The 26,686-nt window shown below is 38.5% G+C and overlaps 1 protein-coding gene across 21 annotated transcripts in view; it reads right to left on the bottom strand.

The window, feature by feature from the left end:
• BCAS3 (BCAS3 microtubule associated cell migration factor) overlaps nucleotides 1–26,686 on the bottom strand; it is a 487,145-nt gene that overhangs the window by 214,158 nt on the left and 246,301 nt on the right. Inside the window, exon 24 of one of the 21 annotated variants that reach the window (XM_071219343.1) lies at nucleotides 14,060–25,118. The exons of the other annotated variants lie outside the window; for them this stretch is intronic. Coding sequence (XP_071075444.1) covers nucleotides 25,021–25,118 — 98 coding nt within the window. The 3' untranslated portion in view covers nucleotides 14,060–25,020. Of the gene's footprint in view, nucleotides 1–14,059; nucleotides 25,119–26,686 lie in introns of those variants that run through there. 21 annotated transcript variants of the gene reach the window in all.

The following is a 26,686-nucleotide window of genomic DNA, read 5'->3' on the forward strand; positions in this document are numbered from 1 at the left end:
CAGGGCACATGCCTGGGTTGTGGGCCAGGTCCCCAGCTGGGGGTTGTGAGAAACAACTGATCGATGTATCTCTCACACATTGATGTTTCTCTCCCTCTCTTTCTCCCTCCCTTCCCCTCTCTCTAAAACTAAATAAATGAAAAATTAAAAAAAAAAAAACAGTGCTTATGATCAAGGGGAGATAACTTGGGGTGTTGTACCACATGTACAGAAAACTGACTCAAGAATTAATCATAACGCATTTTATGTTCTTGTTGCCATGGAAGGCATTCCTGTGTTCAAAGTAGCAAAGATATGTTCGTTAGCAACGTTTTTCCCACAGAGAGAAAAAATCCCCTAGTCATGAAAGAGTTAAGAGAGACCAAAATTAGACACAGTTCATGTTAAAGGTTAGAAGAATAATCAGTCACTTGAAAAACACTACATAAACATTTTTCCGGATGCAATTTTCGGTCCAAGGATACATTTCCCAGTAGAAATCAGCAGCTAAAAAGGAAATCATTTCGTCTCCATAAGTGCCAAATTGTATCCTGATTTTTCCTGGTCTGGCTCAACTTTCAAAACTAGTGGTTCAACTTCTGCAATCTTTCACCCGATGACTATGTAAACACATCTTTATAAGACAGACATAACCCTTGGGTGGGCCAATTTATGTTAGATTATGAAAATACTTAAAATACAAAATCGTATAATGATTGTTGTCCTTTGGTTTTTCCCTAAAAGGAAAGAAAACTCCAGTTAACATAGGCGGTGGTTCATGTGAAGATAATATGACACATATACATTGCTTTCTCTTTTTTCCAAGCTTTGAAAATAAATATCACTAACAATTCAGTGAAGGCTTGCCTCATGTTTTGGCACGGTGATCTGTAAATTAAGAATTTGCAAATATCCCTCTGATCGGTTACTCACATCATATACCACACAACTGGAATGAATTCAACTCCTCACACAAGGCCAGGAAAAATTCTCACCCGTGGAAGTACTTTGGATCTTCTGTATTCGGTCAGAGGTTATAGAAACATTAGTTTTAAGGATAAAGTAATCTTAAGTAAAAACCAAAGATTCATTCAGAATTTATTACTGCCTCTGATTCATGTATATCGCACATTATTCAGAACTCTCCAAAACACAATTCAAGCAGAATCTCTGTAGCTAGGAAAAAAGAGAAATTTCAAACCTTCATAGAAACGTAAACTCGGCTCTTTCACTTCTCCCTTTAAATCCTAGAGCGTTTAGAGTGAACTACAAAATACATCATGGAAAGCCTATCATCTTCAGCACTCAGCACGGGGAAGAATTTAAACTTTTCCTCCAATGGCTAAAATTATATAAAAGAAGTCATTTTGGGAGACGTTGGAGAGTGCAGAATAAATTATAGCTACAAGATCTGGAAAAGTTTTGTTGAATGTTAAGCGCTTTTCACATCTGGGCCTACACATTCCTGTCTGGGGAACAATGTGTCCCCAAAGCCGTTCACAGAAAATGCTAGAAAACCCTCCCTCCCTCGGGAAGCACACCGGAACAGTTGCAAACACTAACATCTCATTTCACCATAGATTGATGGGAATTACATCAAATATTAATAATTATATTCATAAAAATGATTCTTAGTACTATGGTTCAAAGTTATGACAAAGTCAAGAACTTAAAGTAGCTTAATTCTACAATTTTTAAAAAACTGATAGTGTAACTCCATGAATAATTTTCTAAGGGCTGTACCAGGCCTCCATTCTTGCTCCTGAGAAAACAGACAAATATGCCACGGAAGCCGCGTGAAGCACAAAGCCTACTTTCTTTCACGTGCTGCAAGAAGCTGAGAAATGACACACTTTCTAAACTCACAAAATTTTAACTGAGTGGAAGGACGTATTAGGGTTGCATTTTCTTGTTCAAATGACTGGTTCTGCCCAAACCAGCATGAAGGATTTAATTAAATATTTTCACTTAAATTCTAACGTGAAAGGCATAAAACTGTTCACCTGTTTGCCCAAATGAGAAAATTTTTACCTCTTCTGAAAAAATATACTCATACAGACATTCAAAACTAAAAATTAAAGGTTGATTATTTAAACCTAGCTTTTTTAAATGGAAATATTTTGCATTCCTTTACGATTTAAAACACTCTGCAATGAAAGCCACCATTATTTATAAGTGAAGAAAGAAAAGGGAATCTGTCTTCCTTCTTCCCGCTCCTCACTCTGCCATTGTCATCTGTATCTATTTCCAGGAAGCCAATATTCATTAGGGTTAATCTGCCTACTAATGAATAAACAAAGGATTTCTCTGTCACCAAGAGGCCAGGTGAGCTGATAGCATCTTCCAACACAGAAAATCATCTGTACCACACAGCGCAGGAAATTACCTGCTGCAACCCCACACCTGGGATCGTTTGGCAGGCAGATCTCTAACGTTGAGTAATATATGGAAAATGGACCATACCATTTTTTCAAAGGACTGAAAAATCTCATATATTTTAGAACAGAACATTTTTACGTAATCAACTATATAACTCACAAGGAAAATAAGTAAAAAAAAAAATCAAGAAAACCAACAAGAAACTTTTTCATGTTTTTCTCCTAAAAAACCAAGAGTAAATGTAAGAAATAATGCCAAAGTACCAACATGCACCGAAATAACACTGATACAATAACAGTATTTCCAGGGATCACAAGATCTTAATATAGCAGTTCTAGAATACAACGGAAGCAACAAACTGAGCAAGAAAGAGACATGAGTGCAATCCCTACCTTCACAGACTGATATAAACGCACATTGAGTAAAGCTACATGACATTGTTGCTTCAGCAAGATGTCAGGAAAAGAGTAATTATTTGTCAACACATTAAAGTGATAATATAGTTTCTCCATGTTTCACTTTGAGGAGCAGAATCAAAAGTCTCACGTCTCTATGAAAATCATTTTTCCAGCTAAATAATCAATAGGAAATCATTGGTGGTAAACAAACAGACACAAAATAAAAATGAGTGAGGTAAAAGGTATATGACCTCCTTCCAAATGTGGGGGCGGGGGGAGGAATGCATCCTAGATACTAGTTTTAAGTAACATTTAATAGCCTGAAAACTGTGAGGTATAAGCAGACAGAAGTACTGGAGGACTACTGATTTAATTAGGCGCCGTCACTGCAGCAACAGAACTCACTTACAAACCAAGAACACACAGATACAATAACAGTGATGAAAGTGATGAGGAACCATCACTTTCTCAAACTCAGGCTCAATACTATAGGACAACAGAGCAAAGTGAGACTAAACCGATCAGCTTGTGGGACAATGAGAAACCCCCACCGCGCCATCCTTGACACAGGGGCCATTAAGTAGCCACACTGGTGCCCTCTTTATTCAACTTTTAATAATATCCTTGCAGAGAAAAGAAGCCAGACTCCTAGGCAGAAGAGTTATCATCCCCTAGATGGACTAGAGACTGGAAAGTAAGAAGTCTTAGGAAAAGTGTTAGTCAACATTTGATGAGTGCCTACTGTTTGTCAAACCCACAAGGAACAGGATTGGGGTTGCTGAGCAGAGATAAAAACAGATACGGGCCCTGGCGGGTGTGGCTCAGTAGATTGAGCACCGGCCTGTGAACCAGAGGGTTGACGGTTTGATTCCCAGTCAGGGCACAAGCCTGGGTTGTGGGCCAGGTTCCCAGTTGGGGGCACACGAGAGGCAACCACACGCTGATGTTTTTCTCCCTCTCTTTCTCCCTCCCTTTCTCTAAAAATAAATAAAAATTTAAAAAAACAGATACGGTCTGTTGTACACAGTATAAGCTATCATTATTACTATTATTTGAATTTCTTAGCTTCATAGGGTTTCCTGGTTGGTTTTATACTGAATATGTTAGCTATATAGCAAATACAACAACCCCCCCCCAAAACTGTCAGGAAAGGTGTCCCGGTGGGAGAACAGCGCTACCCACGGGCAAGGAGTGAAACCGAGGGACCCTGCCCATACGCACGGCACCTAAGGAAATGCGGAGTAGAAAGAATGAAGACTCACTCAAAATGTGGCGGATCTCATAGCTTTTTCCTGTGGGGACAGGTTTTCTGAAACACACCACTCAACATGAATGAAAGTAAATGCAAACTGCACGGGACTCCCAACAGCCATCAGCTTATGATGTTGTATTGACAACAGATGCGAACTCTGTGGGCGTCACATGTACATATTTCTGAATTTATTTTTGCTGAGAGGGTGTTTTGGTGTATGTGGGAAAATTCAGCATGTCAGTTAAGGGAAATGTATATGATTTCCCTTTCAAGGTCCTACAAAAACATATGGGAGCAAGATAATGTTTGTCCTGGCCTGCCAAAATCCTGGGGAGATCACCTCAGATCCACGTAACATTCCTGGGGACTAATGCTCGCACTGGGGCTCTTGCACTAGCAGATGTGTGAAAATGCTTGTACTCCGAGAGCTCCCTCATGGCTCGACATCTGAAGAAGCTCCTCTGCAACTGTTATTCCAGCCAAGGGCTGAGACGGTATTTCCAAGTTAATACACCTTCACTTAAGCCAGCGTCTGGACGGAAGAATTCAGCGGACGCGTTTGTTACTTGGCTCAGAACCAAGAGAAGCCTGAGTGGATGTCAGACAGACTTTCGGGAGGCCTCCCAGGTCCCAGCCCCAGTCCTCAGCGCACATCAAAGACTCAGGGACATTTTTCCTTGCTCATGTAACAATTTCTAGCAATCGAATATTCCCGTTTCAAGCACACAACGGGAAGTCATGTGTATTCTTTTAGTTGTGATTCAAATGGGCTGTGTGTGTGTGTGTGTGTGTGTGTTCAATACTGTCCCTAGTTCATTATTTCGGTTGTGGCAAAAAAAAAAATATGCTGAAAACATTAAAGAAACCAAACTACCTTTGATACTTTCTATAACATTTCCTTTTGTAAAAATAATAGGTTTTTGAGTCTCATGACAGTAACACAAGCCCACTGTAAAAAACTTTGGAAAAACTGTAGATAAAAATAAAAATTGCCCATAACCCTCTCTCAGAGATTAGCTACTACCTACATTTTGGTTTGTTCCCTTCTAGTTTCTGTCACACACACACACACACACACACACTATATATATATATATATATATATATATATATATATATATATATATATATATGTGCATAACTACATTTTCTCACATAAAACCTTATACGGCTTTGAGTCCTTCTATGTTTATAATGACAGAGTGAAAAGCAGTGGTCACAATCTTAATTAGACAAAGAGTATTAAGCAAGCAACAAAGGACACTTAGAAATGTTAAAAAGCATACCTAGGGATATGTGACCATAAAGCCCTAACAGTATGAGTTATGTACATATCACATACCATAACATTGACATTATATAGAGAAACTACAGAATATAAGGAGAAATAAAGAGAAAAATATTAACGACATGAGATTTCAATTCACCTTTTAAGTTCATGATAGGATATATATTTATATACATATGAATATGGCATCAGAAGACACATAAAATATAACTAATGAGGCAAATCTCATAAAAATGTTAACATATATCCTGTAAACAGAGAATACACGCACTTTTCAGATACCCACAGTAACATAAATTCACAAAAAAAATAAGTATTTTTGACAGAAAACAAAGTCCGCTCTAAACAATCTCCTAGATGTAATTAACAAATGATAGGAAGTTTTAGCAGCGAAGGAACACAAGAGGGATGCACTTAGCAAAATCCTGTCTGGGAGAGGGAAGCCCTAGTGGGGTATCCAACCTTTTGGGGTGTCCAACCTTTCGGCCTCTCTGCGCCACACTGGAAGAAGAAGAGTTGTCTTGGGCCACACATTAAATATACTGTGACACGTGATCACAAATAAAATCTCATGATTTAGGCAAACTGACGATTTTGTGTTGGGCCGCATGCTCAGGCCACGGGTTGGACACCCCTACACAGGACAAATGGCTCAGTTCCTTCAAAACCCATTAAGAGGTGACAAAGGAGATAGAAGGGAACCCTATATATTAAGATAAACTTATGAGACATATCAACCAATTGCAATGTATGGGTCTTATTTGGAACATGACTTTTTAAAATGAGACATATAGGAAATGTACTATGGATTGGGAATATGATATGAAAGAATTACTGATAATTTTTTTCAGGCATGAAAATACTTGGCTTTTAAAAAGGAGCAGTTATTTTTGGAGACAGTCATTAAATATTAATAGATGAAATAACATGATGTCTAAACTTTGCTCAAAATAATCTGGTGGAGTAGTGGGGTAGGATATAAAACTAGTCTGGCCATGAGTTATTAACTGTTGACACTACCTGATTGGTAGGTGTTCATTATGCTTTCTATTTTTGCATATATTTGAAATATTTTTAAAAGATTTAATTTATTTATTATTAGAGAGGGGAAGGAAGGGAGAAAGAGAGTGAGAGAAACATCAATGTGTGGTTGCCTGTTGAACGCCCCCTACTGGGAACCTGGCCAGCAACCCAGGCATGTGCCCTGACTGGGAATCAAACCAGCAACCCTCTGGCTCACAGGCCAGCACTCAATCCACTGAGCTGCACCAGCCAGGACTGAATTATTTTTATAACAAGGAGTTAAAGAGAAAAGAGAGTGTGTGTGTGTACTTGCACACACACAGAAATTGATGATAACAAGTATAGATAATTCTTTTGAGTTATAAAGAAATGGGTCTTTAGCTGATGTCAATTTTTTTTTTCTTTTTCATCCTTACCCAAGGGTATGTTTATTGATTTGAGAGAGATAGGAAGGGAGAAAAGGAGGGAGGGAGGGAGGGAAGGAGAGGAAGAGAGAGAAAGAGAGAGATCAATGTGAGAGAGAAACATCATCGCTTGTCTCCTGTATGTACCCCGACCACGGTTTAAACCTGTAACCCAGGTATGTGCCCTGACCAGGGATCAAACCCACAACATTTTGGTATACAGGGTGACACTCCAACCTACTGGGCATCCTGACCAGGAACAGCTGATATCACTTTTAAAACAGTCCTCACAGTTCTCTTATTTTTATTTAACTTCTATTCTCTGTAGACAGATATCACAAAATGTTAGCAGTTGTTGAATCTAGTGAGAGTGTTTAAATATTTGCTTTATTATATATTTAAATGTTTTCTCTAAGTTAGAAATTTTTCATGATAAAAAGCTGCAAAGTACCTACTTATTGGTAATTTAAAAAATTATCTTGCCCTGGCTGGTGTAGCTCAGTGGATTGAGTGCCGGCCTGCGAACCAAGGGGTCGCCAGTTCGATTCCCAGTCTGGCGACCCCTTGGGTTGTGGGCCAGGTCCCCAGTGGGGGGCTCATGAGAAACAATCACACATTGATGTTTCTCTCCCTCTATTTCTCTCTCCCTTTCCCCTCTCTCTAAAAATAAATAAATAAAATCTTTAAAAAAAATTATCTTAACAATTCTTGACAGTCTACGCCTTCAAGTGCACCAAAGAATAATTATGTCATCACTCACAATCTGCTGGTATTTTGATTTGGATGGCGTGAAAGTTCCGAGTTAACTCTGAAATACCTGCAGTTTTTATAATACTCAGTTTCCTTTTTCGGAAACATGATATATTGTTAATTTACACAAATAATCTTTATTACTCTGAACAGTTTCACAATTTTCTTTACGTAGGCTTTCCATATTTCTTCTGAGGGTTATTCCGAGGTATTTTATGTTTTCTGGAACTATCATGAGTGAAAATTTTTAAAAAGAACTCGATCAGCTGGCTAGTTTTCACTGCTTGACAGAAATAGTACGGAGGTGCTATTTACCATGCATCTGATTAGCATAATTCTCCCAAAGTTGATGCTCACGTTTTCTCTTTTTCTATCAGCAATCACTTTATTCAATCTTTAGTGTATTATTTTTGCATTACCATTTAGTCCCCTTAGACCTGAATTTTCCAGATCAAAAAATTATGTTGAATTGCAAAAGATAATTCTGAAATTCTATCTCTATGGTTTATATATGCCTGCACCGCCTGGAACCTTCAGAGTAACTGTACAGTAATGGTCACGGCATGGCTGCCTTCATCCGGATTTTAGAAGGAATGTCACCGGTATTTTACATTAAATATGACGCTGGGGTTTGGTTTAAGATAGCTGTTCTTTGTTATGTAAAGAATTTATCCTTCTATTCCTATAGCTGAGAATAATCTCCTAAACAAAGGCTGAGTTTTAACAAATGCCCTTTCAGCATCTACCAAGATTATCAGGTTTTCTTATTGGACCAATTAATATTATGTATTACAACAACAGGTTTTCTAATAGATGATAAATTGTATTTGGCCGTGGTAGAGGATTCTCGTACTGTAAAGTGCAACTGGGTTTGTTACTATTTTGTTTGAGACTTATAAAGCTAAATTCAAATGTAAGGTTGCTTCATAGTTCTCCTGTCTGTATGTTACTTTTCTTCAGATTTAGTCATTTATTTTTAAAATCTCCTTTTGTAGGACATTAGAAAAAAACTTGCCCTCAGGAGGTGTTAAAAAGTTCCTGAATGCTAATGCTATTTATTATGAACGAGGAGAGGGCGAGAGGCCACAGCCGGCACTCGCGAAGGTGAGATAATGGCTTCCACTTCGCCCAACTGCCAGCCTGACTTAGTGTGAAGGGTGGTGTCTAGAGACACCCAACCAAGCAACCATTTAAAAATATATAGACTATCAAAGTCATTGACAAACACGAGAATGTCAAGTCTTTGGAAGTTAATTTAAAAACCATAAAGCTTCAGGGGTTTTTTGGAATGCCAACAGGAATAAGAAATAAGAAAGCGAGGTTGGGAAAAAAAAAATCCCCAAACAACATGCATTTCAAATAGTATCAGATCCCTGAGAAGTTAGTCCCTGCTTTGGTAAATGTTATTAACCACTTCAGAGTTTATGGGAATCCTTAGTTTGCCACAGATTCTGAGTTTGCGATACAATCTATATCGTGACCCAAAGAAAATACTTCGGTCTTTGGGATAGGTTGTTTATTGTATATGGTGTACTGTATCCCTAAGTAATAAAACTTCAATTACAAGACGTTCAGAACACAAAGGAGTTGAGTGGAGGCAGTAACTCAAATAATCGCCTACGATATCAGAGATGGTACCAGCTTACCGAGCGAGGTGCCAGCCCCAGAGAAGCCTGAGTGTGAGGTCTCTGCAGGTTCACTGGCAAGGTCTCTACCAGAGAACAGCCTGACTGGTCTACAAACTAGATCTGTGAAACAGTTAAACTGGGGTTGGGGGGCGGGGGAGAGATGGAAGCGGAAGCAAAGCCGTGGCCCCACTTAGTGAGACTCAGGTTGCACACACAGCCAGTCTCATGCAGTCAAGGCACATTCTTCCCAGTGTTTTGTAACATATTTGAAAAAGAGAAAGAGTGTTGGCAAGCTTTAACTTATTTAATATACACGAAATATGTAGCTTGGTTTTAAGCTTGTGTTAACACTGAACACGATGAGTTAAAATACTGGTAAAGTAGAAGGAAGCAAGGAAGAAATAAAACCTTCAAATGCGCCCCCTGTTACATACAATACAGCCTTCAAAGTCTAAAATATTTACCATCTGCCTCTGTGGAAAAAAAGCTTCTTGACTCCTGTTACTGAGACAATCGGGGACAAGTTGTTCATTTGCAAGATTAAGTTAATTGTCACATACATACAACCTGACATACACTTGTTTTGCTGAAAGATTTGCATAAACCGCACAAGCTAATTCCCGTAAAGGGAAAACAGAGCAGATGTACATTTTTCCAGCTAAGTATAACCCCAAACCCTAGACATTACTTACAAAACAAATATAGGAAGACTCCGGAAGGCGGAGAAAAGAAAGGAGAGCTTGGACCTTCAGAACACAAGGAACTTGAGTCCTTGGGTTTTCTTATTGCCTCAAGTACCCCAGCTTGGGACAGAGGAAGCCAGCGACCTGCAAATCCTCATGGACAGGGACAATACACCAGTCTGAGCAAAGGCCCAATCTCTCTATCTGAAGGACCAGGAAAGGGGCAGCCTCACAAGACAGAAACTTTTAGAAAGTAACTACTTAACTGCAGCAAACACCGCAGCGGGGGAAAAACAAAACAAAAACTGTGGCTCTACCACCACCCAGGCCAGCAAAGGCCAACCGGGAAGCCTAGACGTCCACCTTGTGAGGCTATAAACAAGAAGCCCTTAATTCATGCCAGCTGTTAACGAGAAGCTCCCCGTGCTCACAGCAGCATTCCTGACAATAACCAAGATACGAAAGCAACCCAAGCGCCCAACAACCGAAGAGCAGGTAAAAAAGTTGCGGCACATACAAACCACGGAGTACTACTCAGCCATGAAAAAGAATGCCAAGTCTTACCATGGACGGACCTAGAGGGTACTATGCTAAGTGAAACAAGTCAGATAGAAAGAGACAAATGCCATGTGATTTCATTTATATGTGGAATCTGAAGAACAACATAATAAACTAAATAGAAGTAGACTCATAGATACAGAGAACAGACTGATGGTTGTGAGAGAGGAGAGGGGTTGCGGGCTGGGTGAGAAGGTGAAGGGATTAAGAAGGACAAATTGGCAGCTACAAAAGTCACAGGGATGTAAATTACAGCATAGAAAATGTGGTCAATAACACTGTAATAACTGTGTATGGGGCCAGGTGGGTACTGGAAATATCATGAGGACAACTTTGTGAGGCGTATGACTGTCAAACCACTGTGCTGCACATCTGAAATGAACACAGAATAACACTGAATGTAAACTGTAATTGAAAAAGACTTTTTCAAAGTACCGATGAGCACATTTATTCAACCTGTGAAAGTGAGTGTTGGAGCGTTCTATCGATGTAGTTAAGATTTATGACTTAAAATACAGATTGTAACTTTCAATTCATCATCCATGATGCAGAAGTGAGATGAGGCAAATTAGACCAGTTACTTCTATGGCATCTCTATATTAGAAACATCTAATTAAGTCTATATTGAAGACCAATTATATACAAACTTCTATTTAAAATATTAATATTCTGTTAAAAAAAGAAGAACTACCCTGAATATACACCTGCGATGCAGAACATACACGAGGCTTGGACTTCCCGCCTTTACCCAGCAGTGACGAGGCCCCCCAGTCCCTCCCCTGTCAGGTGCTGGCAGAGGAAGCCTAGGGAAAAGCCAGGGCTTCTGTCATCGTCCAGCAGGAACAGGCCATCCCTCTGCTTTGTTGGCGGGGACCAGAGAGGGAGCTGAACTCCCACCTCCTGAAGAAGCAGGATGTCTGTCTCCGACGGGCAGAAGCCAGGCAGAGCACCCCAAAATGCCAATTAAAACAAAAGGCATAAGATCCAAATCTTAGAAAAGCGTCCAGGTTTCAACTGCAAATCATTCAACATACCAAGAACCAGGAAGATATCAAACTGAATGAAAAAAGATAAGCAATAGGCACCAACACCAAGATGACAAAGATGGTCCAATTATCGGGAAAAGTTTTAAGATACCATGATAAAAACCTTCCAAAGAGCAATTACAAATCTGCTAGAAACAAATTAAAAAACAAAACAAAACAGAAAGCCCCAGCAAAGAAACAGAAACTCATAGCAAAGAAGATGTAAAGACGAATGAAATAGAACATTTTAAATTTAAAAATACAACAAACAAAATGAAAAGTTCGGTGGATGGATTCCATACAGAATGGAGGGAGAGGAGGAAAGAATCAGAAAACTGTAAAAGAACAGTAGAAATTGGCCAATCTGAACAATATAGAGAAAATAGGCTGGAAGATTCAGAGAATCTCAGAGGTTTATGGGATGATTAAAAGGTCTAACATTGGGTCATCATGGGCCTGGAAGGGGAAGAAAAAGGGGTAGGGCTGCACAGTTTTTTTGTTTTTTTGGTTTTTAATGGCTAACGACCTTTCCTATTTAGCACCCCACCTAAGATCCCTAGGACCTTGCTGTGATTCCGCCGCCGGAAAGTGCAGGGGCTGACGGCACACAAGTGCTCCCACTGGGTTGCAACGCCACTGCTTCACAGAGGAGAATATACCGATAAAAGCTGATGTACTGTACTTCACGATACTTCCCTGATGTACAGCATCTCCTGGTAAAATAAGTAATTGCATTGAATGTCAGTCTTACTACCAACATTAATTATTAAAGTATTTTAGAATTTTTTAAAAACTAAAAAAAATCTAAAAACGCTCCAAATTTCGCAAGAGACATAAATCTATCTATTAAGAGGCTGTGTGTACCCCAAACAGGGTTCTCCCAAAGAATCCCACAAAAAATCTTGAAGGCAGCCACAGAAAATAACACTTCAGCTCTAGGGAAAAAACACCTCAAAAAGCACCGAGGCTATAGAAAACTTACATGATATTTTTTTGAGTATTGAAAGAAAAGAATTGTCAACCCTGAATCATGTGCCTGGAGAAAGTATCTCCCCAGAAATAAAGGGGAAATCAAGCTATTCTCAGGTGAACAAAAATGAAGAGAATTTGTTGTCAGCAAACTTACTCTAAAAGGATGGCTAAGGCAAGTTCTAATAAAAAGAAAACAGAAGAAGGAACTTAGGAATGTTATAAAAAGAAAGAAAATGCAAACAAAGCTATGGGTAAATAGGCTTTCCTTCTCCTCTTAAGTTTTCTAACTTATGTTCAAGAGTTAAAGCAAAAATTGTAAATTTCACCCATGTGGTTCTAAGTGTTTATAGAGGAAATATTTAAGATAATTATATTATAAATATGGAGGTACAGAGAGGAAAGGCTTTGCTGAAACTGGTAAAATGACAACACCAGACTGTGATGTTATGACAATGTAATACACCCAGAGCAACTATTCATAAAACTATATCAAGTGGTATAATAGAAAACACTATTGATATGCATATATCAAAATGGAATTTTATAAAATGTTCAAACAACCCATAGGAAGGAGGGTGGGGGGAACAAAGAAATAAAAAACATAGAGAACAAATAGAAAATAAAAATAAACGGCAGACTTAAGCCTTAACATATAAATAATTATAGTTAGTGTAAATGGTCTACAAACACCAAATAAAAGACAGATTGGCAGAGAAAATTAAAAACATGACTCAACTATATGTTTGTCTATAAGAAAGTCATTTCAAACATAATAATACACACAGGTTGAAAGTGAAAAGTTGAGAAAATAATCTTAAAATTAATGAAAATAAAAAAACTTCTAAAGGTAATGGTAAATGGCTAATTAACATTTTTCAATGTTCAACCTCAAAAGTAATCAAATAAAGTTAAAAATAAGTTAAAATTATTTTCTCCCAAAATAAAACTTGTTCATTCTTTTTCTTTTTCTTTTATTGTGGTAATATACAAGGTCTGTCTGGAAAAATTCCAGCAATTGTTAATATAACAAGAACCGTTTGCATGACATCGATGTAACCTGGCAGCCAAGGAGAGTGGACTGGAATGCTCATGTGTGAACGACGACACCTTCACTGGACTAGTCAGTGGGGGCAGTAGACGCCAACAAGTGAGCTTGTGTACAGTGTGGCTGTCACATTCAAAATACCTGAGCAAGCAGAGCAATGAATCTGCATCAGTTTGGGGTTAAGCCTGAACTGCTCAGTGGAAACTATTCAGATGATTTGATGAGATTCAGGAAAATATGACAGGGCAGCTGATGGCGACTGGGAGAACTGTGTGAGGTCCCAAGTTGCCTACTGCGAAGAAGACTGAGGCATCATTATCCTATGTACAATATATTTGTATATTGTTTCTTCTTCAATAAATGTCCCTATTTTTCATAGTACATGCCTGGATACTTGCTGGACAGACCTCGTGTGTGTGTGTGTGTGTGTGTGTGTGTGTGTGTGTATGGAAACTTGCCATTCAACCATATTTTTACATTTTAAAAATTGAAATGTAATTGACATGGCATTATATTAGTTTCAGGTGTATGACTGGTTCAATAGATGTATATATTGTAAAAAGGTTCCCACAATGAATCTAGTTAACACCCATCACCACACCACTACAAATACTGATTTATCATGAGAACTTTTAAGATCTACACTCTTAGCAACTGTCAAATATATATATATATATATATATATGTATATATATAATGCATGCAGTATTATTAACTACAGTCACCGTGATGTACGTTACATCCCCACTTACCACCGGCTACCTCCGGTCTGTTGTCTGTATCTGTGAGTTCTTTTTTTTCTTATCATCCAGTAATCGTCTTTGTCTGCCTTCTTTCACCTGGCATTATGCCTTCAAGGTTTCTCCATGTTGTCACAGTGGCAGGATTTCCTCCTTTTTATGGCTGAATAATATTCCTGTGTGTGTGTGTATGTACACATCTCACATTTTCTTCATTCATTCATTGATGGACACTTAGGTTGCTTCCATGGCTTGGTTATTGAAAATAATGCTGCATTAAACTTGAAGGTGCAGATATCTTTTTGAGTTAGTGTTTTTGTTTCCTTTGGATGAATACCCCAAAGCGGAATTGTAGGATCATATGGTAGCTCTATTTTTAATTTCTTCGAAGAACTTCCAACTGTTTTCTACAGTGCCTGCGTCAGCTTACATCCCACCATGCCAGTCTACAGTGCACTAGGGTTCCCCGTCCTCCACATCCTTGCCAACATTTGTTACTCCTTTCTCTTTGATGACAGTCATTCTAACAGTTATGAGGGGATGTTATATTCGATTGGCATTTCCCTGATGATTAGTGATGATGAACACCCGTTCATGTACCTGATAGGGATTGCATTGAATCTGTAGATTGCTTTGGGTAGTATGAGCATTGTAACAATATTACATCTTCCAAAACATGAGCACACAACATCTTTCCATTGGTGTCTTCCACTTCATTCATGTCTTACACTTTTCAGTACACAGGTCATTCAACTCCCAGTTTAAACTTACACCTAGTTATATGGGGGGGGGGGGGTTTCCCCATGTAACTATATATGGGATTATTTTATTAATTTATCTTTCTGATAGTTCATTATTAGTGTATAGAAACACAAATGATTTTTGTATATTGACTTTTTATTCTGAAACTTTACTGAATTTGTTTAGTTCTATCAGTATTTTGGTGGAGTTTTTAAGGTTTTCTACACATAATATCATGTCATCTGCAAATAATGACGACCTTTCGTCTTCCTTTCTGATTTGAATGCCTTTTATTTCTTTGTCTTGATTAATTGGTCTGGTAAGGACTTCCAGTAAGACATTGAGAAAAAGTAGCAAGAGTGGGCATCCTTGTCTCTTTCCTGATGTTGAAAGAAAGTTTTTTGGCTTTTCAACATTGGGTCCGATATTAACTGTGGGCTTGTTGTATATGGACTTTGTTATGTTGAGGTATCTTGCATCTACGTCCAATTTGTTGAGGTGTTTTAATCATAAAAGGAAGCTGAATTTTGTCAAATGCTTTTTCTTCTTCTATTGAGATAGTCATATAATTTTCATCCTTCATTTTGTTAATGTGGTGTATAATACTGACTGGTTTGGTGATGGTGAAACATCCTAGCATCCTGAAATAAACCCCACTTGATCATTGTATATGATCGTTTTCATGTATTGTTGAGCATTTTTTAAAAGACGTTATTTATTTCTTTTAAGAGAGAAGGGAAGGGAGAAAGAGACAGAAACATCGACTGGTTGCCTCTTGCATGTACCCGCGCAGGGATGGAACCTACAACCTAGGCACGTGCCCCTACTGGGAATCAAACCAGCTACTGTGAATTGAACCGGCAATATTTCAGTTTGCAAGGGAACCACACCTGTGAGGGTCGGTTTGCTAATATTTTATTGGGGATTTTTGCACCTATGTTCATCATGGATATTGGCCTATTAAGTTAGTGTCCTTGTCTGGTTTTTGCTTTGTAAAATTAATTTGGAAATGTTCCTTCTTCTTCTATTTTTTGGAAGAGTTTGAGAAGGGCTAGTATTAACTCTTCTTTAAGTGTTTAGAAATATATAACCCAAAGATTTATATATAGGAAATTTATTTATTACTAATGAGTACGGCAAAAAAATTAAAAACCAAAATAGAAGATTAGACAAATAAATGATTCAGAGAATATAAAAATCAAAATATCTATGTTTTGAAACATGATTAATGACTAGAAGGAAATCTGCTGATAATAATAGATACTAAGAAGTTACATATCAAAATGTTAAAAAGAATTATATCTGTGGAACAAAATTAGTTTTTAAATTTTATTTATACCTTTTTGTATTTTCAAAAATTTCTAGGAAGATCATATGCATATAAGCAGGACAAACTTTTACAGAAAACACCAGTAGGTGACAAACGAATTCAATCACACGACCCTTACTCTCTTTCCTTCCCGAAGTGGACCAGTGCTAAAATCCCTCCACCTTCCTGCTTTTGCCCTTCGCCCCAGCCCTGGAAGTGGGAAGTCTCAGGGGTTCTATAGGTGTTCCTCCAGTCAGCACAGCCACGGCTTTTCACGGGTCTGGTTTTCTAGCCACACTCCACTTAACTTTTATTAAAAACCTCACAAATGAAACGAGGCTCCTCCTAAGTTTTTCTGTGACCGTTTGGTTGAAGGAAATTAAAGGTCTGAGGAAAACAGAGTCCAGGTTTGGGGGGAAACCACGTGGGTGGAACACCAGGCTGCAGAGAGGCAGTTTTTCAAAGTGCTGTGCCCTGCGGCAGGGTAGTTTTCAATAAATGTAAGTAGGGAATATTTAAATAGCACCCAATTTACTTTTTATTCTCATAAAAAGGGAGGGATGAAGGAGGGGAGGTGCAGCTATGGCTCCATTAAAAGCCACAGCTGAGCCGACAGCAGGGAGGAAGCCAATGGAGGTACCCGAAGTACAGATTAGACACAGCTTGTGGTGGTAGATAATGTACAACTTTCCCTCTTCTCAGCCATGCCTAGGTTTATGATACAATCCGGTACATTACTGAAGGACTTGGGCCAGGAAATCCTTCTGTTTCTACAGTGGGTCCTTGTGTGCCCATCAGAAGCTTGCATTAGGAGAGCAAAGTTACTTCAATAAGCAAAACATAAGATAAAATATATAAGTATTATTTTTATGGAGAGCACAAATATTTTTCACGTCATTAAAGCCTTCAGATGCCTTGGGAAAATTACGATGCTTAAATAACCTCCTTTAATGAAGCAGAAACAGACAGGACAATGCAGAGAATCTCTCACAAGGTGTCGTGTAGTACCTGATTTGGAGCTCAAGGCACCAACATAGCTCAAGGCACCAATGAGATGGTTATTTGACCGAATAAATGATGAAGTATGATGTTAAGTGTAGATCTGAAAAGCATAGATGTTCTCAATCCCCCAAGGTTGCTTGAAATAGTGATTACTGATGTTTCAGAGCATCTGTCCTATGTTTTACAAATGAAGCAGTCAAAAATAAGCCTGTAGCCCCAGCTGGTGTGGCTCAGGGAATTGAGTGCTGGCCTGTGAACTAAAGGGTCTCCAGTTCAATTCCCAGTCTGGGTCACATGCCTGGGTTGCAGGCCAGGTCCCTGAAAGGGGGAGCGCAAGAGGCAACCACACATTGATGTTTCCCTCTCTTTCTCCCTTCCTTCCCCTCTCTAAAAATAAATAAATAAAATCTTTAAAAATAATAAGCCTGTAGTATTTTGCCCTTACTTTGATTTCAACTGAAAAGTTTCTTTAAAATAACAGCAGAAAAGTGTGTCTTGGTTACTCCTTGGGCAATAATTTGTCTCCGAAAAGCCTGGAATTATGCTTAAAGCTCAAGGTCTCTGCCAGCATGAGAGTGCGGGTGGGGAGGTGGAGTGGGAGGGAGGATATCAAGCCCACCCAACTCCTGGAAATTTTAAAGAAATGATAAAACTTTCCAAGAGAAATAGTCATTTTGGTAAATGAAACCATTTGTAACTTTAGAGGAGTTTTCTTTCTTTCCCTCCAATATATCATAAAAAAAAATCCGCACTAAGCTCTAATAGGCTATAAAGCTTTGGTTTTTAGAAGGGTCAACAAGAGCGAAAACCACTAATGTCATACTGGAAGAAGGCAGAGTGGAGAGGCAGTGACGCCCCAGCCCTTTCATGGTCCCAGGGAAAAGTCTCACCCAGGCTAAAAACCATCTGCCAGATGCATGCCAAGGGCAAGTTTTACAGCCATGCTGAAATCGTCTGTGCATATAAACAGCGCTGTAAAAATAACGACGGATTCAGCATCCTTGGAAGTCTTTCACTTACAGATATAAAAGACAATTATCAAAATAGAAAGCCCGACGCTAGGAGGGAGAAATAGAAACAGAAGACAAACAGAGACACAGAGGGGGAAGGGGGGGAAAGAGAGACCATGACGTATCAAGAGAGAGTCCAAGACAGACGGAGCAGCCAGTCCTACGTGCTCAGGAGAACAGTCGCTCGCCTGGCACACAAAAAGGCTCCATCTCTTTGCCTTTTGGAGGCTGAATAAACTGTATTTACATGAAAAAAAACAACCAGACCAAAGTCAAATTCACTTGGGGAGAACTATTTTGAGGTTTTTCTTTTTTAAGGTAGGCTTGAGGAGTGAATTCCCATTCTGTAGTCCTCACCCAAAACCCAGGGAAATGGTAATTTCAGTTCAGTATAGAAAGAAGTGCACGTATTTCTCGGTAAGCCACAGGGATGGCTGCCGTTTCCCGAGAAGACTGGAAGAGCTGCCTGAAAATACTAGAAACGTACCAGGCAGTACAGGATCACAGATTTTCAAGTGAACAGGGTCTTTGAACCCCCAATGTAACAAGCTCACTGGAGAAATGAACTGAGGGCCGGGAATTGTCACACCGTCAAAATCTAAAACTGGAAGAACTGATGGGAGAGAAGGAGGGGTGCGGTAATAATTGCTGGGAGTTAGACCACTGCCTGAAATATCAGAATCTAATTTATGAGAAAATATCCTCAGCGAAAATCCCCTACTAGGTAAAAATACAAAGTCTGGAATTAGACTGCCTGGCCTACAAGCTGGGACCTACCACTTTTCTAAGTTGGTTTCCTCAAATATAAATGAGGACAACAGTATGGCGATTCTCAATAGGGTGGTCATGAGGAATAAACATAATATACATACAGAGCAAAACAAAAACTTTGGGATACAGTAAAAGCCATTATTATTATATTGAAATAAAGTAACGGTGACCTAACATGTATTTGTCATGAGCCTGAACTGTGGTCAGAAGCTGGAAGAATGCTGTTTATCTGTTAACTTTCACATCGCAGGCCCTGGGCGTTTTTACACTCTTCCTAAGGACAGAGGGCCTCTAGGCCATATACCTGGTCAGATATGGAAACAGAAATCAATCCGCATTTGACCACAGGTCTGTGAACTTCTAGTGTACAAGCCTGTTTATTCTAAAAATGCACTTATCAAATACATATTTTAATAAAGATCTATATAAAAATGCCCATGACAAAGAAATTCAGATGGCACTGTCAAAGTGGGAAGTAGTATATTGTACACAATTTCTCTGAGCCATAGCTCTTTTTCTGAAAAAGGGGAATTAAAACAATACCTTTACTTAGGTATTTTTTGTGAAGGGTTTTTGTGAAGACTAAAGAAGGTAATGCACGTGAAATGCTTAGCACAGTACACGAAGCAATCGCGTGTTACCAACGCCGCTATTATTCATTATATAAAATTGAATATGCAGCACAAAAATTCTATGGGCTGCATAGAACACAAGTTATAAGTAGAGACGTTAAATATCCTATTTACTTCCTTTTAATTCTATAACTTTCCCAGACTACATAGTCTGCTTAGGTTTCCTTCATAAGTAAGGAAGCACGTAATTCAAAATTATATTAATTTACTTTAATTTTCATGATCACACTCTCAAAACACTTCTGTGTCAGTCAAGAACATCTAATTTGCATATAGCTATTCTTGTGAATGCTGACACTATATTCATGGTGATTCTTTAGTAATTTCTCTTTATTCTTAAAATTGTTTGTTAAAAGTAAACCACAATAAACTGTAATGCTCATTCTTAAAACCACAGTGCTAAAGCAAGCTACAGTGAAAATTCCACCATCAATAGCAGGAACTGATAGAAGCATCTCCCCAGAGCCTTTAATTTATTAGTATTTTGACCAGATAGAAGGCAAAATTTAGTTAGCATTTTGCAGGTGGAAAAACAGGCATAAATTGGGTCAAAGACCCCATATATCCTGAGCATTAATGAACAAGAAAAGAAAAACAAAAACATTCTCTCTCAGGTATAGTTTTATATCCGAGTGCTTCTTCTTATTGAAAATGCAGATATTATTACTCATAATTTGAGGTGGAGAGGTTTTTCTGAGAAAACTATACTAAGAAAGAAAGAGGAAGGAAGGAAGGGAGAAAGGAGAGAGAGAGAAAAGAAATTTTACTATATGAAAACACAAGTCTAGTGGATGGGATTTGAACAGCTCTTACAAGTTTCAAAGCAGCTAAGAACTCCTGGGGTTCTGCCCTGGCTGGTGTAGCTCAGTGGATTAAGCGTGGGCCTGTGAACCAAAGGGTTGCCAGTTCAATTCCCAGTCTGGGCACATGCCTGGGCTGTGGGCCAGGTCCCCAGTAGCGGGAATAGAAGAGGCAACCACGCATTGATGTTTCTCTCCCTCTCTTTCTCCTTCCCATCTCCTCACTCTAAAAATAAATAAAATCTTAAAAAAAGAGAGAGAGTAGTTCTTATAGTAATAAACACTGTAGCGTACAAAGGCCCATTGGGAATCCCCACTCACATGTGATGCCATGATAGAAGACCAAGGTGTCAGGTCCATTTAGAATCAGGGCTTTTGGGGGCTTCTTTTATGCTTTAATCCATATTTTGAAAAAGCAATTAACAATAATTTTGAGAGAAATATAACCACTTTTGCCACCTTCTCCCAGCCCCCCAATTATAGAATAAATTGGGCATCGTGAACACAATTCCTTTAGTTTGCATTTTCTCACAAGTAGATGGAAAAGAAATGTGACCTTGGGAAATCACCATTCTTTAGTGAAAGCCTTTTTCAGCCTGAAGAAACATTACCTGATAGACAGTGGCTTTCTTAGCTGAAGACAAAATGTGTACTGACTGCTTAAAGGGTACGAGTCTGTCTGTGAGCTGCAGAGAGATCTAGGTGAGCCAAGCAGGCGACAGTCCTCAATCATCAAAACGTCCTCAAAGAGGTTTTGTCAGTGGCCCCTTAAAATGGCGGTGCCACTCAAGAGAGCTGGCGCTGTCTCTGACTCACGTGTTCATTATGTAGTAGAAAGAAAGAACGTGTAAGGATGGTTCCTATGTCACACGCACGCCCTGCTACCTGCTGACGGTAAGAACAAAGTCACAGCAGGCTATTACGGCCAATCTGCTCTTTAACATCCTGGGAAAAACAAAGGTTCCACAGATTCACATCTTTGCTCTCCTGTCTATTAGCTACGTGACAACTCCCACGTTATTTAACATCACTTATCCTCAGTTTCTTCATCTATATAAACAAACAAACAATAATAACTTGCTATAGTAACCTGACAAATTCTGAAAAATTTGCTAGGTGTTAAAAAGAGAGTTTTGTTTGTGTTTTACATGGACAATACATGCATGTGTTCTAAAAAAGTGGAAAAAAGTCTCCTCACTTGTCACTCAGTTCTGCTCCTATGTCTAGTCAAATGCAAAAGTTTGGTTTCAATATTCCATGCGGAAATGTTGAATCCATTAACATTTATTGAGTGCCTATTACGTGTCGGAACCGTTCAGGGTGCAGTGGGAGCACAGAGATGCGTTCGCAGTCTACAGTGGGAAATGGTTCCCAACTAACTTTAATATGAGGTGATAAACACAACAGTAAAAGTTTAAGAACAGAGGGGAAAGCAATTAATTTAATCAATGGGGGTATTTGGAATAAAGAGTGAAATTAGGAACAGGTTTCAAGGCAAATGAAAAGTTTCAGACACCATACCAAAATGTTACTAAGGCCTCGCTGGCTTAGGCGCTCTGGTTGAGGACCCGGGGCCGGCCCTACACGGCTATAAAATTTCGGACTTGGGAAAAGTCCGCTTGATAAGAAGAGAATGTCATGCGATTACTGTGCATGTGGTAAGCATCCTCTTTAGGCGGAGAAAAACAGACGGTAAAAGAATCTTCCCTTCCCAATCATGCAAACGTTCTTTACATGAAAAACTATATAAACTCATCTAATGAAGGGAGAACTGAGGAGTTCAATTAGTTTCAAATGCGACTTTTGTGCTTTCCTACCATCTTACATGGAGCATTTACAGAATAACTGTAGCTTCCCCAATATTCTTAGAACACAAACATTAAGACCAGGTGAAGACTCAAGATACCACAGGGCTGCCTAGAGCAGGCATCTAAGTCGCTCAAGTGCAGTGACATCACCAAAATGGTGGCGATTCTCAACAAAACGTTTTGGCTTAGTAGAAGTTAGGTCACATTCCTGTGTGCCAATATCCTCGGCCCATTGCTAAGATGGGCTGGCTTAAAAGGCAGCCCTGAATATTCATACAATGCCAAGTCTGAAAGCTAGCTTGGTGTGACCAGAAGACAAAAGTAAGGCCGCTCCTTTCAGTGGAAGTTTGCCAGGCTTATCGACAGATCCCAGAAAGCAGGAATTTGCTACAGTTAAGATAACCCTAAAACACAAATTTCCGTGTTAGCCTAATAAGACCAAAGTGCTGTGGAGTTGAGGGTCATAATTCTTTTATTTTTATTATCTGGTTATATGAAAGCTATCAAAGCTGAGAAAAATGCGACTTAAAAATAATAATGCTTTTTAAAATTAACACAAAAGATCATTTGAAATGCTCTGCAAAATATTTCAACTCATCACCATTTACCAAGGGCCCGAACAAAGGAATCATGACCACAAACCTAAGGGTAACCCTGTTAAAGACTCTAGGTGAGGGCTATGTTTTCTAGGTTTAAGTGAGGGAACAGAGATATAAACATGCAGCACTATTACATTTTCATCACTTTATGGAATATTTAGAGTCTTATTTTTATGAGAAATCAACAAAAAAACAAAATATTGATCACCGGCAGGCACAGTACCAGGCACGCGGAAATACAAGGACAGCCCTTGTTCTCACAAAGCCCTCTAGCACAAGGCACTACTTTCTCCCTGTTTCTCAGAGCACCCTACGCAGGGTCGCCCAATAACAATGCCCTCCAGAGGTATCTTAAGCCAAGAACTGACACAGGAATCAGGACCCACATCTTTGGTTAAATCACTTTATGTCTGCATGTTTACTATTTTCACGTGGCACATTAATCTCAATCAAAATACACTTCAATGCACTGGTAAAGATAGCGACTTAAGGATTTGCTGCCAGTGTCGTCTCCTTCAATTCACTCTTGCCCCTGGACCAAGAATGCCATTAATATCTGCCTACACTATTTCTTTTCTCAGCATATCTTTAGCTGCCAGAAGAGACTAAACTCAAATGGGTTAGTATTCAAGCTGCACTTCAAATCCAAGTATTTGAATCAACGAAAAAATTCAACTTAGGTATTCAAAAAAATCCCAATCACAAGCTGCGTAACATTAACGTCACACCTTTTGCAGGGTATCAGGATAGCATCGGAGGTGAGAAGTAGATGTCAGCACCCCAAAGCCTAAAGATCCAATGTTCTAATCCTATAAGAATACCCTGCTCTGTGATTATTCAGTTAGCCTTCAAAATACTGTCAAGTATAGAAGGACAAAGCCTCTATTTTTCTTCTCTCCATTCACAACTTAGCCCCCAAGTTCTGAATATAAGCATTTTCTGTCACAACAAGCTACCTTTATAACGTCCAGATAATTGTAGGTCCGGGTCAAGAACTCTAGACCATATTGATTACATCTCTATGCACAAAAGGAGCCTCCAGCGCTGTTTGTATCCACTGGAACAGGGACAGCTTTTAAGTATCTGTCACACTAAGAATTTTCTGTCCTATCAATGCCAGAAATGGAAAGCCAATGACCAGCCAGGCCTGTCAGTTCTTGCCTGAAGCCATAAGGACAAGCTGGGAATTCATCGTACTGGAACTTCATCTGCCAGCTGCATTCACACATTTTCACCACCTGAATAGTTGATTCTCTTCCACTCTCACGGGGCTCATTTCAGCCTACAGTGTTCTGAAGTGAATATTTGATCAGGCAAGGTAAAAAGAGGTTTGGACTTATCTGAGGTGTCACCACGATGCACTTTAAGTAATTTTAAGTATCCGGAGCTAGGAGTCCCAGGTCCCATTCTTTGCCTATTTCTGGAATGGACCTGTGATCCTAATTAAATGTGACAAAGTGAGATGAGCCATGGGAAAACCTAGCACAGTGGTGGGCACACAGACGTCTGTCAACAAATACTTGTTTCCCATATCTTTCACTTAAAAAAAAAAAAAAACACAAACCCTGAAGATTTCTCATAGATCATTGGGAGACAGGGATCTCATACTGCCAAAGAAACTTAAAAATCACCATGACTTTGTCAAAGCTCTAAAACCTCACCCAACTATGAAGCCAACAAAGAAACATAAGCTTTAAAATTACTTCATGTTTTTTACATTTCAACACTGTGCTATACCTAGGTATGATTTTCTTTGTGTTTATCCTACATAGGCAACATGGAGCTTCTTGAAACTTTTAGTGGGTATCTTCCATTAATGTTGGAAAATTCTCAGCCCTTCTGTTCTTCTGCCCTACTCTCTCCTTCTTGTCATCCATGTGTGACAATTAAACATGTTGGACAGTTTAGTGTTCACTCCCATACTTCTTACACTGCGTTCTGCCTCAGTATTGATAATTTCTGACTTGTTCTGGAGTCTCTGATCCTTTCTCCTTCTGCTTGCAGTCAGCTGTTAAGTTCATTCAGTGAATTATTTAAGATCTTACATTTTTTCAGATTAAGAAGACAAGAATGTTCGATATCATCATTTCTAGTCAACAACTTGTACTACATGTCTAAGCAAGTATAAAGGGGGAAAACAAATAAAAGGTATAAAGATTGAAAAGAAATAAACCGTCTTTATTGGCAGATATTATGATGATAACATGATTGCATAGTAGAAAATTCAAAGGAATCTACTGGAATTAATACATGAACTTAGAAAGGTTTCTGGACAGAAGTTCAATGTGCAAAAAATACTGCAGTCTATAAGGTATAAAAAACCTGAAAGAGGAAATAAAATACATTATAACAGCATCAAAATATCAAAAATTGAAATAAATAATACAAAAATATGGTTCAGACTTCTACACTGAAACTTAACAAATATTACGAGAAATTAAAGAAGCCTAAATAAATAGCTATAAAAGGTTCATGTATTACAGAATTTTATATTGATTCTCCCAAATTTGATTACAGATTCAATGAAATTATCATCAAATCTCACCTAAATTTCTATAGAGATAAATATATAGTTAATGTATAAGTGTAGGCGGACACACACATGCACATACACATAAAAAACACACATATCAGTATATCGATGGTTTGCAAACATTTTTTTAAATCAGGAGCTCTCTGTACTCTTAAAAACTGAAAACTCCAAAGAGTTTTGACTTATGTGCGTTATATCTATCAACATCAAAAACATTTATTTTTAACTCATTGTAAAACACCAAGAAACCCTTCATGCATTAACAAAAGTGGCATTTTTATTTTGGGGGTAGAAAACTTGGAAATAGAGAACAGGTAGGTTCTCACATCAGCTCATGCACTCAATCTGCTGTGATATGTTGTTTGGGTGAAGAATGTGAAGACTAGTTGGCCTCACTCAAAAAATCTAACTGGAAAAAGATGGAGCATCTTCAGATCCTGAGCCTTTTCAGATTCGGGGGATATCCTTCCTTAATATCACACGTAACAAGTTAGTTGCAATGACCTCTGAAACCCTATGAATGAACTTTTCTATTCTTTTATATTAAAATCCTTTTTCCTATCTTACCCTTGGAATGAGTCCACTACCCATAGTTTTGTAATATCATAAAACCAATCATTTTGAAAATATCACAGATCTTTCAAATGTTGATTTATCTTATATGGAATAAAAACATCACTCCCATTAATATCACCACCTGTCTCATCAAAAATGTCTTTAAATACTAGCAACTGTTAAGCAGACAGTGGTAAACACATTTGAATATGTGATTTGCAAATTTCCAATTTTCAAGTAAAGCCTAGAATTTTATCATTGGTAATAAATGTCGGGTTTTTGTTTTTGTTCTTGAAGTGGCTGGCTCACTTTGTTTATTTTTGAGAAACTGTCTGCCAAATGCCTGTATCTTCATAAACTGTCGGTTGTTCTCTGGGGTAAAATGGTTGCTAGGTCAACTCACAACCATCAGACAAGTGCATCTCCTTAGTACAACCATCATGCACCAGGATCCACAGAATATCAAAAAGAAGTACACAAGCAGCAAAATTTAATAAAATTAATTTATTTAAATTTTTAAATTTTTAAAAAATGTATGATAAATGTAATAATTGATATTTTATCAAAGATATTCTTAAGAAATTATAGCTTTTTTTCCAAATGCGAGTAACATCAACTACTAGTATAGTTTGGTGACAGTGCTTTTACTATATATGCTAAGATTCCAGCAGGTTTATACACCATTGCTTCTGTGCCATCTGTATTAAATGTCAACATGGTATTTTTAAAAGGCAAATCATGACTTCATACTTTTACATAAATAATTTTTGCTCACAGGCTACTAGAAAGTGTCTTGGAGACT

This window comes from Desmodus rotundus, chromosome 9, assembly GCF_022682495.2.
Source record: "Desmodus rotundus isolate HL8 chromosome 9, HLdesRot8A.1, whole genome shotgun sequence".
NCBI classification, from domain to species: domain Eukaryota; kingdom Metazoa; phylum Chordata; class Mammalia; order Chiroptera; family Phyllostomidae; genus Desmodus; species Desmodus rotundus.